We start from the raw sequence: 13,112 nt of genomic DNA on the forward strand, positions 1-13,112 counted from the left end.
CTAACTTGTCTTATATATATATATATATATATATATATATATATATATATATATATATATATATATATATATATATATAATAATATCAGACTTTTAATGTTATATATAATATTGGGAAAATACAGGATATAAACATTTTTTGGGATTGAATTCCAAAATAACACAAAATTTTGGATTTTTAGGTATAGACATGGATTCTATAGAGGTAAGCTCTGAGGGATCCGCGGCATCCACTGTAGCTCCGTTGAATGGCAAAATCGTAAATATATCAGGGTATTAAAAAAAACCTCAAGATCCATTTTGCGGAGCTACCTCCAATGAATGAACTCATTCCGCGGAGGTAGCTCCAAGGAATGGATCTTTAGATTTTTTTTTTCAAATCGATTATTCGGGGTTTATACTCATTCCCCAGGTAATTATCTTCAAGAAATGATTATGATAGTATGAATTTTTCTTGACAATGTTTAGAATGAATGTGAGATGGAAAAATTTGGTCTTTAAATCGGAGATCTTTACGTAAAAGAATCATTGGAGGTGATTTTTTTCTGAAGATCCATTCCTCAGAGTTATCTCCGCGGAATGAGTTCATTCCTCGGCGGTAACTTCGCGGAATGGATCTTGAGTTTTTATTAATACCCTGATTTATTTATGAATTTTCCATTCCGCGGAGCTACAGTAGATTCCGCTGAGCCCTTAGAGCTTACCTCCGCAAAATCCATGTCTATACCCGGAAATCTACTTTTGTGTCTATATTTTGGAATTCAACCCGAAAAGATGTGTATAGCCGGTATTTTCCCTATAATATAAGGGTGAATTTTTAAAACTTTTTCAAAAATACTAGGTTATATTTTAAAATTTCAAAATTAATATTCAATTAATTAAATTAAAAAATAAAACCAACCATGAATTCAAAATAATGATATCAAATTACATTTTAAAATATTCAGTTTTATCCAATTAAAAAATATTAAGGTAATTATCATAATCAATCGATGAGATAATTTATAAAACCGGATTTTTAGGATTTGACAACTCAACACGTCGTGGTGAGCAATCACCATGCTGTGTTGGGTCGATTTCACAGGCCAACACGTCGTGTTGGAAGAACACCACGACGTGTTTGATGAACAGAATGACGATTCTGTTTTCTCCTCCTTGTTCAAGTTCACATTAATATCAATTTAATAGAAAACTAAACTTATGCTCTGATACCACTGATGGGGTTTGAGCATAACAAACAATCCTATATGTACATGCAACCCAAAAATTGATCTACGTTTTCTCTAATTGAACATACAATGTGAAAAACAATGTAGAAAGCCTAGAATACTAGCATACAATCAAAATTACATAAATAGGTTTAGAAAACATACCTTTGATTGTTATATTGCAATAAAATCCTTAGTGTTGTTCAAGAAGGATTGAGAAGTAGGAGGGAGATTGCAATTTTCGAATGGTACTCTTCAAGATGAAGTGGCTGAAAATCATAGGGTATTAGCCCTCTTTATAGTGCAGTCAGAAAACCCTAGATAAGCCCAAATCCAAGATTATCTTTAACCGGGTAATTATCCACTTTCCTGATTATCCATTAGTAACTATTCTAGAAACCCTTAGGCACTAGAAAATTTTTCCATAGCCTATGGAGGGTTCTAGGTTGCCTCTTGCTCATCTATTGAACATATACAATAAAGTCCATGGACTTTGAACTAATTCCTTTAATCCCAGAATTAATTCTAATTATTTTCCAATTAAATATTAATTAAATATTACTATTTCTAATTAATATATTATTCTCATAATAAATTAATAAATTATTTATTTCAATTTATTAATCAAATTAAGAAAACAATCTTTTTCTTCAAAATCATCCTTCCCAGTTGCTAGTCTTGAGGGCAACCCAAAGGACTGTGATGAATACATTTGCATGCAACAAAACTTAAATAACCTTTTGAATAAAAAACTCAACCCTATAACGGATTCATGATGCGTCATCATGTCTGAACTTGTGCTAAGGTGATGTTGAGCCAAGTGATGATGTTGAACCAAAGGAGATGTTGAGCCATGAAGATGATGTTGCTCCATCAAGAATCGAAGTTAGGCCATGTTGGAGATGTTGCATCATCATGCACCATCTTAATTTCATTGTTGCGCTATGTTGATCCACTTACTATTTTATTGTTATGTTTTTTTTTTTCTAACTTCTGGTTAGTTTCTAATAAAATTTCCTTCTTTAAAAAAAAAAAGACATAAAATGACAAACGAATATGAATTGTTTTGTGTGATTTTAAAAAATGTCTTTTATTATTTCTTATCGTAGATTGTTATATATAGGAGTGAAAATGTGTATAACTTGAATATAATATGAATATAATAATAAGTGGATATTGTTGATTTCGGTGACAGAGACCTTATGGTCCAAAATTGACCAGTGTGATTTGTGACCACAATATCAAGTTGCGAAAACCCTAGAAATCACCATGTCCACATCCAACGTTTCTGCAAAAATCATGAGTTTGTGTTGCAATTATTTTGGTCGCTTTTTCAATAGTTTTAGTCACATACAAAAGAAAAAATCTAGTTTGTTTTTATTATTTTATCGATACGTTTTAATGAAAAAATCTATTTTTATCTTAATAGAAAATAGATAATTTTATGGACACAACCATATGTGCTAGCATAATATTACCTATTTAAAAATAAGACAGAAATGCAATAAATTGTAAATTGATTTTTACTAGGAAAGACAACATGGTTGTACCTATTTTACTTGATTGCCTTTTCGTCCCGATGTCATCACATGAAGTCATGAAGAGTATTATTTGTTCTGGTAATTTTATTTAGGAACCATTTTCACAAATTATTTATAAATGCTATAAAAGAAAACCTTTAATTTACCAATAAAGCAATTAGGACCCTTGATTGTATTCCAATTCTATGTTGTTCATTCTTAGAACAAATTACTAACATCATCTTTCTCAAATAGAATTCAAACACAATTACATTTAATTATAGAATTTTTAAATCCAATAATTATGTTATCAATTGAAGTTTACCATTCTATTTATATACGAAATATCGGTTTCTCTTATTAATATTGTTCTTAATTTAACTCCCTTATTTATAGCTTTTGACTTTAAAATTCACATCCGTTTATTATTATTATATTTTTTTTTTTGAAAAAACTCATTAAATAAACATATCAATAATTCAGTTGTTAGCCTATAAAATCTAATCCAATTCCATTAAATCAACAAAAGGTTTGAGAGTCAAAATTAAAGTCAATATTATTCATAATTTATCTTCCGATATATCTCATGTCAAATGAATTAATTTGAGATAATTGTTTGAATTTTAAAACTCATTAAATAAACAAGTCAATTAATTTGAAAATTTAAATCAATATAACTGATATCTTTTTTTTTCTAGATGAATAGCCAAAAATCTTCAAGATTATATCTTAGGTTCCCAATTTTTTTAGGAAGATAGTGATTTCCTTATTTAAAAACACCATATATACGATTACATTGAAGTTGCTATTCTTACGATTTTGGATTGAGTCCTACAATTTATAGTGTTCTTCAACGGTCTTCTTTTCAAATTCTTTTTTCCAGGTTCTTTATTTACTTTGTTATCATCTTCTTCTCCAATTTTTTTTTGCATTCACTCAGTTCTTATTACATGTTATTATTGTATTCATATTGAAAGGCCATGAAAAAAAATTAATCAATCTACTTTAAGCATATTAATTTCATTCATTTAGTTACAGAAAAAAAAATTATATACTTTATATCGATTTTTTAATGTGTTGACCTATGTTTGTTTGTAAGTATGTGCATAATCAACGTTATATCCTTTGTTTACATTATTCCAGAAACTTGTGTAATCGATGTTCTAAATATTTGAGGGTTATCAAATTTAATCATGAATCAAATACAATGGTATATATATCAATGCATAGAATTGGTATATTTCTATACACATATAAAAAGTACTCATCTACATTGAATACTATTTGCATGATGAATGAGGGTATAAGACCATCTATATATATGTCCTCTTTACTTGAAATACCCCTACCCCTGCAACTATTGTCCCCTCCTACCGCTACAATTTTTTCTTTAATATTTTACTCGTCTAAAATTATGAATATAATAGTATACAGGGGCATTATTGTCATTTTAGATGTTAAAGTCTATTATCTATATGAACATAAAAACTAATTTATATTGATATTTATTGTTGTTCATTTTCATATATATATATATATATATATATATATATATATATATATATATATATATATATAAATGAGGGTAAATTACACGAATGGTCCTTATGGTTTAGGATAACTTGCGCGTTTGGTCCCTAACTTATTTTTCTAACTCGGAAGGTCCCTATTGTTTGTTTTTGTTACACGCTTGGTCCCTTTCTTACATAGAAAGTCTATTTTTCCCTTGATTTTTTAATTTTTTTTTTAAAATAAACACACCCCCAACCTCACCCTCTTACCTTACCTTACCTACCCTATCATTTTTTCTCTATTTAAATAATTAACTTTTTACGTTAGATAGGGACCAAATGCGTAACAAAAACAAATAATAGGGACCAAACGTGTAATTATAACAAACAGTAAGGACCTTCCGAATTAAAAAAATAAGTTAGGGAAGAAACATGCAAATTACCCCAAACTATAGGGACCATTCGTATAATTTACTCTATAAATTACAACAATGTACTTTGAAAGTACATTGTTGTTTTAAATTGTTTCTGTAAACATACAAGAAAGTTAAAACTATATAGTCAGTTTTTTTAGGTATATAAGTCAAAAATAAAAATCTATTAATTTTTTGATAACTTATATGTAAATACTAACTTTTTGTTAGATATAAAATTGCATTAAAACATAATTTATATTGATATATATTGTTGTCCATATATATATATATATATATATATATATATATATATATATATATATATATATATATATATATTACAAATTAGAACAATATACTTTGAAAGTATATTGTTGTTTTAAATTGTTTTTGTAAACATATATTTTAATAAAAATACTCAGATTTGAAGGGTGTCGCACTAAACGAGTAATGTTATATACTTTTAGATATGTTTTTTTGATGAGCATCAACAAAAACTATTTATACTTTATTGTTAGGTTTGTATTATGAGACTTTTTAAAAATATATAATATCATTCATATTTGGATGACAAGAATTTTATTTTATTTTTATAATTTTGATTTTGATTACATACGAAAGACTATCTACAATATATGTTTTAGACTAAATTACATTAATCATGCTTGAGTTATATCAAAAGTTATAAATTTCATCGTCCCTAAAACTATCTTTTCACTCTGACCCTATGATTTTGGATTGTTCTGGTTTTGCATGTTTTACATGGCCCATATTACGTGGTTGAGTCACATGTGTTTAACAATCATTAGTTTTTTCACAAACAAAAACATGGTGCCCCTTCTGTTAGAATGTTCGAACTAAAAACCTTATAATTTGTAAAATCGGATTTTTAAAATTAATAGAATCTTTGATCCCTTAAAAAATGCAAATTTCATTTATTAAATCTATGTTAACTGATTAAAATACCATTCTAGTTAAATTAGATGATATTTTTTAATTATATTTAATTCAATAATATGTATTAATCATTTTTTTTAAATAAGTAAAATGATTGGCTTACATTTATGCTACAATAACACAATAGATATTGTAAACAAAATAACCTAAGTATATATATATATATATATATATATATATATATATATATATATATATATATATATATATATATATATATATAATATGGAAGAATAAGCAACTTTTCGTTTTGCCCCTCGACACCCCATGTATCATATAATAATACTAAAATTAATTAAACTTAATCACAATAGCTAATAATAACCCGACAGCAAGCATATGCGGTTTGAATATTTTAGAAACCGCAAACCGCACCACAGATGTTCAAAACCACATGATGCGGTGCGGTTTGATGCGGTTTAGTTGCGGTTTGATGTGTTGTTTAACATTAAATCTATCAAAAAACTAAAAACCTGACCGGGTTAAAAAAAAATGATTGCTTTCATTTTATAAAAACAAATACAATTTTCGAGTTAAATCGTTTTTAATAAATTGTGACTCATGTTACTATACTTTTGTAAGTATCATTGTTATTGCTTTATATTGTCGTTATAATTTATATATTCTTGTAAACCATGAGATCTTGATCTAATAGTGATTTAATGTTACGTTATAGATATTTGGTTATTGTAAGAAATATATTTATATACATCATTTCTAAATCGTGATATGAAGTTATAACAAAATAAAGAAAAAAAAGTATATATATATATATATATATATATATATATATATATATATATATATATATATATATATATATATATATATATAACATGCGGTGCGGTGCGGTTTGAACAGCAGTTTTATAAATACAAACCGCAAACCACACCGCATAGTGCGGTTTGATAAAATGATGAACCGCAAACCGCACCGCGAAATTCTAAACCGCATTATGCGGTGCGGTTTGGTGCGGTGTGGGCGGTTTATGCGGTTTGTTGCACAGCCCTACTCGACACCCCATGTATCATATAATAATACTAAAATTAATTAAACTTAATCACAATAGCTAATAATAACCCGACAACAATCATAGGAATTAGGAAGGCCACATTTCGATAAAATCTATTGGTATAAATAGGAAATATTTTCTTTTATCATTAATGGTTGTAGAGTGTTAGGTAATTTGAAATATATAAAATGAAAAATACAAAATGAAGAGATGATTGGATAAAGTGAGGACCAAAGCTGATAATGTGGTGGTGTTGAATTGATGATCACGATGGTTTGATCGAGCGTCCAAACGCTTGACACATACGTATTAAAATCCAATCCAATGGAGAAACTTCTCGAATTTGTATTCTCTCTTTTGCGGTACCTTCTCGTTCTTTCCTCTTCCTCCTCAACTCAATTCTATTCTATTCAATTCAATTCAATTCAATAATAATTCACCTTCTTTTTCCTTTCTATATTTTTTTTTCTCTCTCTCTCTCTCTCTCTCCACCATTTCCACCCCTACCTTCTTTCAAGTCTGATCTATCTTCCTACACGGAACTTTCTGGAATCCTCAAACCTACTGCTCGATCTGTCACCATACATGCATTCTCGAAACACTTGATTCGTCGGTAAGACCTGTTGTAGTTAACGTTCCTTTGATTTTAGCTTCTTCTTTTATTTTATTTTTAGATTTTTTTTGGTTGCGTTTAACTTTTTGTTTGTTGAGATTTAGATTCATGTCTGTTGTTTTGGTATGGTGTAGCTGCTCCGAGGTGATTTATGGCTCCGCCACCGGTGGATTCGGCTGGAGGGGATGCGGCTGCTAGATCTCTTCCGACACCGTTTTTGACGAAAACATACCAGCTTGTTGATGATAAGGCGATTGACGGTGTGATTTCCTGGAACGAAGATGGATCTACGTTCATCGTCTGGAATCCAACTGAATTTGCCAAGGATTTGCTACCCAAGTACTTTAAACACAATAATTTCTCCAGTTTTGTCCGTCAGCTAAATACCTATGTAAGATTTAAGGTCTAGCATAATTAGATTTCCTCCCGTAAAGAAGTTTAGTGATATGGTTTTTGCTTTTTCAATCCAACAGTTAGATACGATCTATCATTCCTTTAAATTCGATCGATTATGTTGACAGGGATTCAGGAAGGTTGTGCCTGATCGATGGGAGTTCTCTAATGATTGTTTTCGTAGAGGAGAGAAACGATTGCTGTGTGATATACAACGTCGTAAGATTGCTTCAACTCCACCGGCACAACCACAGGTACCTGCTCCGTCGCCCGCTGTTGCAGCTATTCCGGTACTACCGGTGTTGTCTCCGCCGCTTGGAATGGTATCTCCTTGCGATTCAGGCGAAGAACAAGTCGTGTCGTCCAACTCATCTCGAGGCGCTACAACTAATTTATCTCGAGAAACAACAGCTTCCGGAGGAACTAACGCCGAGCTTGTCGGTGAAAACGAGAGGCTAAAGAAAGAAAACGTTGAACTCAATAAAGAGTTGAGTCAGATGAAGAATCTTTGCTCCAACATATACGTGATGATGTCTAGCTACGCGAAGAATAAACCGTCGGAAGGAAGCACTTCACAGCAATCACCACCAGAGCCGGAGGCGGCGACGACGACGACGACGATGACCACCACCACCATGACACCGCTAGATCTGTTACCTCTAAAGCGGTTAGCCGATGAGTGTTTAGGTCGCGCCGGCGACGATGGTGATTACCTAGAAACAACGGAAGCCGATGAGATGAGCCCGAGATTATTCGGTGTGACAATAGGTGTGAAACGGTCGAGGGAGGGAGTGTCGGGAGGTGGCGGTGCGGCGGAGCAGTATAATGAGCTGCGGCTTCGACAGCCTGGAGGAGACGTGAAATCTGAGCCGTTGGATCAAAACGATAATGGTAGTAGTAGTGTTGATAATCAGGAATCTACGTGGATGTTGAGGCAATGTCAACGGTCAGATCGTAATATGCTTAATTAGATCGAAGAAGAGCTTACGAAGGTGGAAAAAAAGTGTAATGTGGTAAAAGTTCACACGAGGAGAGGAGATGAGACTGGCACGTGCCTGTTGAGTCACGTGGCATGTTAATCCCTTCTTGTCGGGAAACGTGGACCAAGTACCAGAAGTTTCTTGGACTTTTTTTGGCCTTTTAAAGTTTTATCTATAAATTGTTAATTCAACGAAAATGTTATTATTATTTTTTTCCAAAAAGAATTTCTCTTTTATGAATATAAGCCTATTTCAGCTGGTTTGATTTAAAGATGAATGGATCCCATTCCCATGTTATTCCGTAATCAGAATTTTTCAAACCAATCAAGCTCAAGATTTGTGATATTCATAGAATAAAGTGTGAAGCTTTATTATGAATTTTAAAAATTGTCTTTTTATATGCTTTAATTAGAAGTCTTATCACTTATGGTAGAAGAAAGCTACGTTTTGCATCATTTGTAAGTGGGTATAATATTAAATTTTCTTTAAAATTTACTTATAACATACATATGCATTAGGGGAGGTTTTCCACTATACGCTTCACATATATTAAATGCTAAAGTGCATTGTTTGTTATTTTAGGGTACAATAAGAGAAGTTACGAAATTGTATAAAGCTGTCGGAATCAAAATAATAATGTGTTTGTTTTGTCCTATGAAATGAGATGTTGGTCAATCTACAAGTTTTTCATTGTGTAATATTTCTCCCAAAATAGATTTCGAAGTTTTAGTTGGTATTACGTCTTGTGTTCGAAGTTTTAGTTGAATTAAAATATTGGATATTCAAGATAACTATACAAAGCATCTTTTTCCTTTTTCAAATATTATAAAACTTATCGTCATAGCTTCCAGTTTAGAGTGTGCATGAACCTTAAAAATACAAAAAACATGTACATCTTCAAAGGTTAGTCTATATTAAGACTTAAAACTTTCGAAAAATCATCGTTCCTTAACTTTTTTAATGGTTAACCTCTTTTTATATTTAAATAAGTTGAAAACTCTAATAGCAATAATACTTATTTAAAAAGAAATAAACAATAACAAGTAATAAAAAATTACTATTGGAGATGCTCTTAAGACAATCTAAGACTTATTCATAATTTTTTTTATAGGAAAATTAAGTAATCTAACCTTTATAAACGACCATTTTAATAAAAATAACAAACTTTTTTTTTGAGTAAAATGACCACTTGCTCCAGAACATAGCATTTCGGAGCTGTGGTTTTCGTTTCGGAGTACCTATTCTGAAGTTCATACTTCGGATTATAACCTCCGTCTTTTTTTTCGTCTCATATATATATATATATATATATATATATATATATATGTGTGTGTGTGTGTGTGTGTGTGTGTGTGTGTGTGTGTGTGTGTGTGTGCGCGCGTGCGCGTATAGAACCTTACATTCAATCAAGTAATTCGTAATTATCTCTTATAAAACTGTTTCAAAATTAGTTTTTCAAAGAGTCAGCACGAAGAAAGTTTTACAACCTATTTGTTTACATGATAGTCTTTCGGACCAGATATTTCAGACCACTGTTCCGGAGCCACGTTCCAGACCAGCTATTTCGGAGCCAGGTTCCGGACCAGCTATTACAGAGCCACATTCCATAATTGATATTTCAGACCATAATTTCCGAAAAATAATTGTCCTTGATTCTTGACATATGTGTAGTTATTTCCAAATAGTAAAAGTCTTAGATTCATGACACTATGTGTAGTCATTTCGAACAGTAAATGTCATAGATTCCTGATAGTATTTCAGACCCTTATTCCTGAACCCCATTCCGAATCTGGAGCCACTTTCCGGAATAGTTATTTCGGACACTTGCTTTTCAACCTTTAAATTCAGCTAGCATGAATCCTCAACATTGAAATAAAATTGGAATGAGTTCATCTCATGATGGTGTTGGGCATTGTGAAGAAGAAAATTGTTATGTTTGTTCAGATAATAACTCGTTTCTAGAAGGCCCAGATTTCCCACTCCTTGATAAAATGTTTGATGCCGTTTTCCAAGTTATGAAGGCTGCTGAAGAAGCAAACGAAAGGGACTCTGAAAGAATTAGCACACTAAATCAACGTACAGACGATTTAACGGAACAAGTAAATAAAAAAGGAAAATGGGTTGCAGAAGCGATGAAAGAAGTGAAACAAGCTAAAAAGTGGATTGAAAATGCAAATAAGGAGATCAATAAGCTGCATGTAGAACGGGACTATCTAACATATGTTGTTAGAATTAGAGGAGATTTTATTGACCGAGAACAAAATATGTATCCATTACAATTTCTTGATTTGTGGAAACCAACCTAAGTAAGTAATAGGTTAAATAACACTTTTTGCAATAGTGTTAATGAAAAAGGATAATTGTCATCTTAGATAATCATACCATTCGTTTTACAAAATTCAATTTGAAAAAACATTACGTTATCCATATTTAAAATTAGATTACATTTGTGGCCGATATCTGAGAAGTTGCATCCGATGCAAACTAGCCGTGTCTACGTGATTTTCAAATAGGTCTCGGTTAGTTCGAAACCATTATTAGTCAATTCGGCTCGATCTTCAATTGTTGGAGCTGTCCTACATGTTTCTTCGATGGTTTCCATTGTGTTCACAAATTGTCGTATATCTTCAGACATGGTAATAATGAGCATTTCCATGTTATACAATGCTACTTGTCTCCGGTACTCAGTCGGTGAAGGCCGTAATGAAATTTCCAGTATTACCATTCATTGTTTAGCACATTGATAATCACGAATCATTTTTAATGCATTCATATCAACAAGACGTGGTCGCTCGTCTTCAAGACGTGGTATAGGATACTATATAGGCAACTCATTTTGATCGTTCGAGTAATTGGATGTTGGAGACTGAAAATAAAATATACCTAAATTATATTACTATAATATTTAAAAACCAATGTGCATAAAGTATTTAATAATAACAATAAGACTTCCTAAAACATATTAAAAAAAAACCATAATTACAACTAGTTTATCATAACAGGTTTCTCTGCACTTGCTCAGGTGCCATCTTTTGAAGTCTTAACTGCGTTCAATTTAATCTTTATCACATTTTCTGATTTCTTTCTTAATTTTATGGGTGCTTTTGTTGATTTATTTTTTATCTTATTTTGAAACTCAGCATTGTCGTTTTCTATTTGTAAAAAAAATTCCAAGAACATTTTTAATACATTATCATGAAAATCAACTAGAATTATAAAATTATTGTTTTTCTATGTTAACTTAATCGGACACAGTTTCAAAAGTTCATTTAAATTGAATACAACTTCGTCGTCCGTAAAACCCACTTTTTTAACATCCATGCTAACTCGTCTTTGATCTAACATGGGTTATTAAACAATACATAAAAAAAATGTATATTATAAGTATTCTGGATCATGATTCTGGACAAAGTTTATTGTGTTTTGGACCTACATTCCCATTCTGAAACCCCTACAATACCTAATTCCAGGCTAAAACAACCGATCAGAAGTAAATTACAAAGTACTTACATAATATTCACACAGGTACAACAACAAAAAGATAAAAAAAAAAAAAGATGTTCCTGAGTAGTTCCTTGTGTTCCATACCATTCTAGAATACGTAATTTGTTTAAGAAATTCAAATGCAAAACCTACTTCTCTGTAGAACTTACTTAGTTTGATGAATCTATGCTGAAAATTTGGTCCAAAATGCGGGTAGATGGTGCTTAGTATCTGCTAATTTTGGAATGCGTATTCCAGATTTTTTTTGTGTGGGCTACAATATTAGGCTTGACACGGTTTTTGGGTCTGAAATGACCCATTCCGGACCAAAGTGTTATTTTTCAAAAAAAAAAAAACTTGGTTATGTTTAAATAAACCCAAAAAAATGGTTAGATTACTCAATTTCCCATTTTTATATTACTTTTTGTTACATTATATGTGTCATGTCATTTTTAAAATTATCATCACATATCATAATATTTTAATTTCAATGTTACTTTTTTCCTTCTTTTTATCTTTTTAATAAATAAACAAAATAATTTTATGAAACATAACATTTAAACAAAAACATTACATTCTAATTGAAAATAAAGACATTACCAGATACAAATGATTTCAACGATTTAAATCATATTTTATGTGATTGAATTGTTGTTTTGAACAATAGAGTGATTATGATGTAAAGAACTTGAAGCAATTTTAATAGATCAGGCTTGAAGGAACTTCATGGATCGAATCCCCAATTTTATTCCAAGGATTCAATTGAATGAAGCTTTCATGACTTATTATGATGTTAGTTAAAGATTTATAGATGGAATATGAGGTATTTGGTTTATAATAGGTGTACTTAGACCTTACAACTTGTTTCATGTTGTCAAAGCCTCTAGTCACGCGATCCGTGTGAAACTTATTGTTTAAGACCCAAACTTGTAACAAACATAACTTTTGCACTCAGTTTCCAAATTACTCTTTGTTTTCGTCTACGCTTAAGTTATAACATATAGAAGATGACGAAACAA

The 13,112-nt window shown here is 30.9% G+C and overlaps 1 protein-coding gene across 1 annotated transcript; it reads left to right on the top strand.

Annotated features, from left to right (window-relative positions):
- Window positions 1–7,059: 7,059 nt before the first annotated feature.
- LOC145028602 (heat stress transcription factor B-2a-like) lies at window positions 7,060–8,756 on the top strand. Its single transcript, XM_078977297.1, has 3 exons — window positions 7,060–7,237; window positions 7,372–7,628; window positions 7,759–8,756. Exons 2-3 carry the CDS (start codon window positions 7,389–7,391, stop codon window positions 8,599–8,601), a joined length of 1,083 nt encoding a protein of 360 aa, XP_078833423.1. The 5' UTR covers window positions 7,060–7,237; window positions 7,372–7,388; the 3' UTR covers window positions 8,602–8,756.
- Window positions 8,757–13,112: the final 4,356 nt, after the last annotated feature.

This window comes from Lactuca saligna, chromosome 2 (genome assembly GCF_052625555.1).
Source record: "Lactuca saligna cultivar CGN05327 chromosome 2, ASM5262555v1, whole genome shotgun sequence".
Classification (NCBI taxonomy): domain Eukaryota; kingdom Viridiplantae; phylum Streptophyta; class Magnoliopsida; order Asterales; family Asteraceae; genus Lactuca; species Lactuca saligna.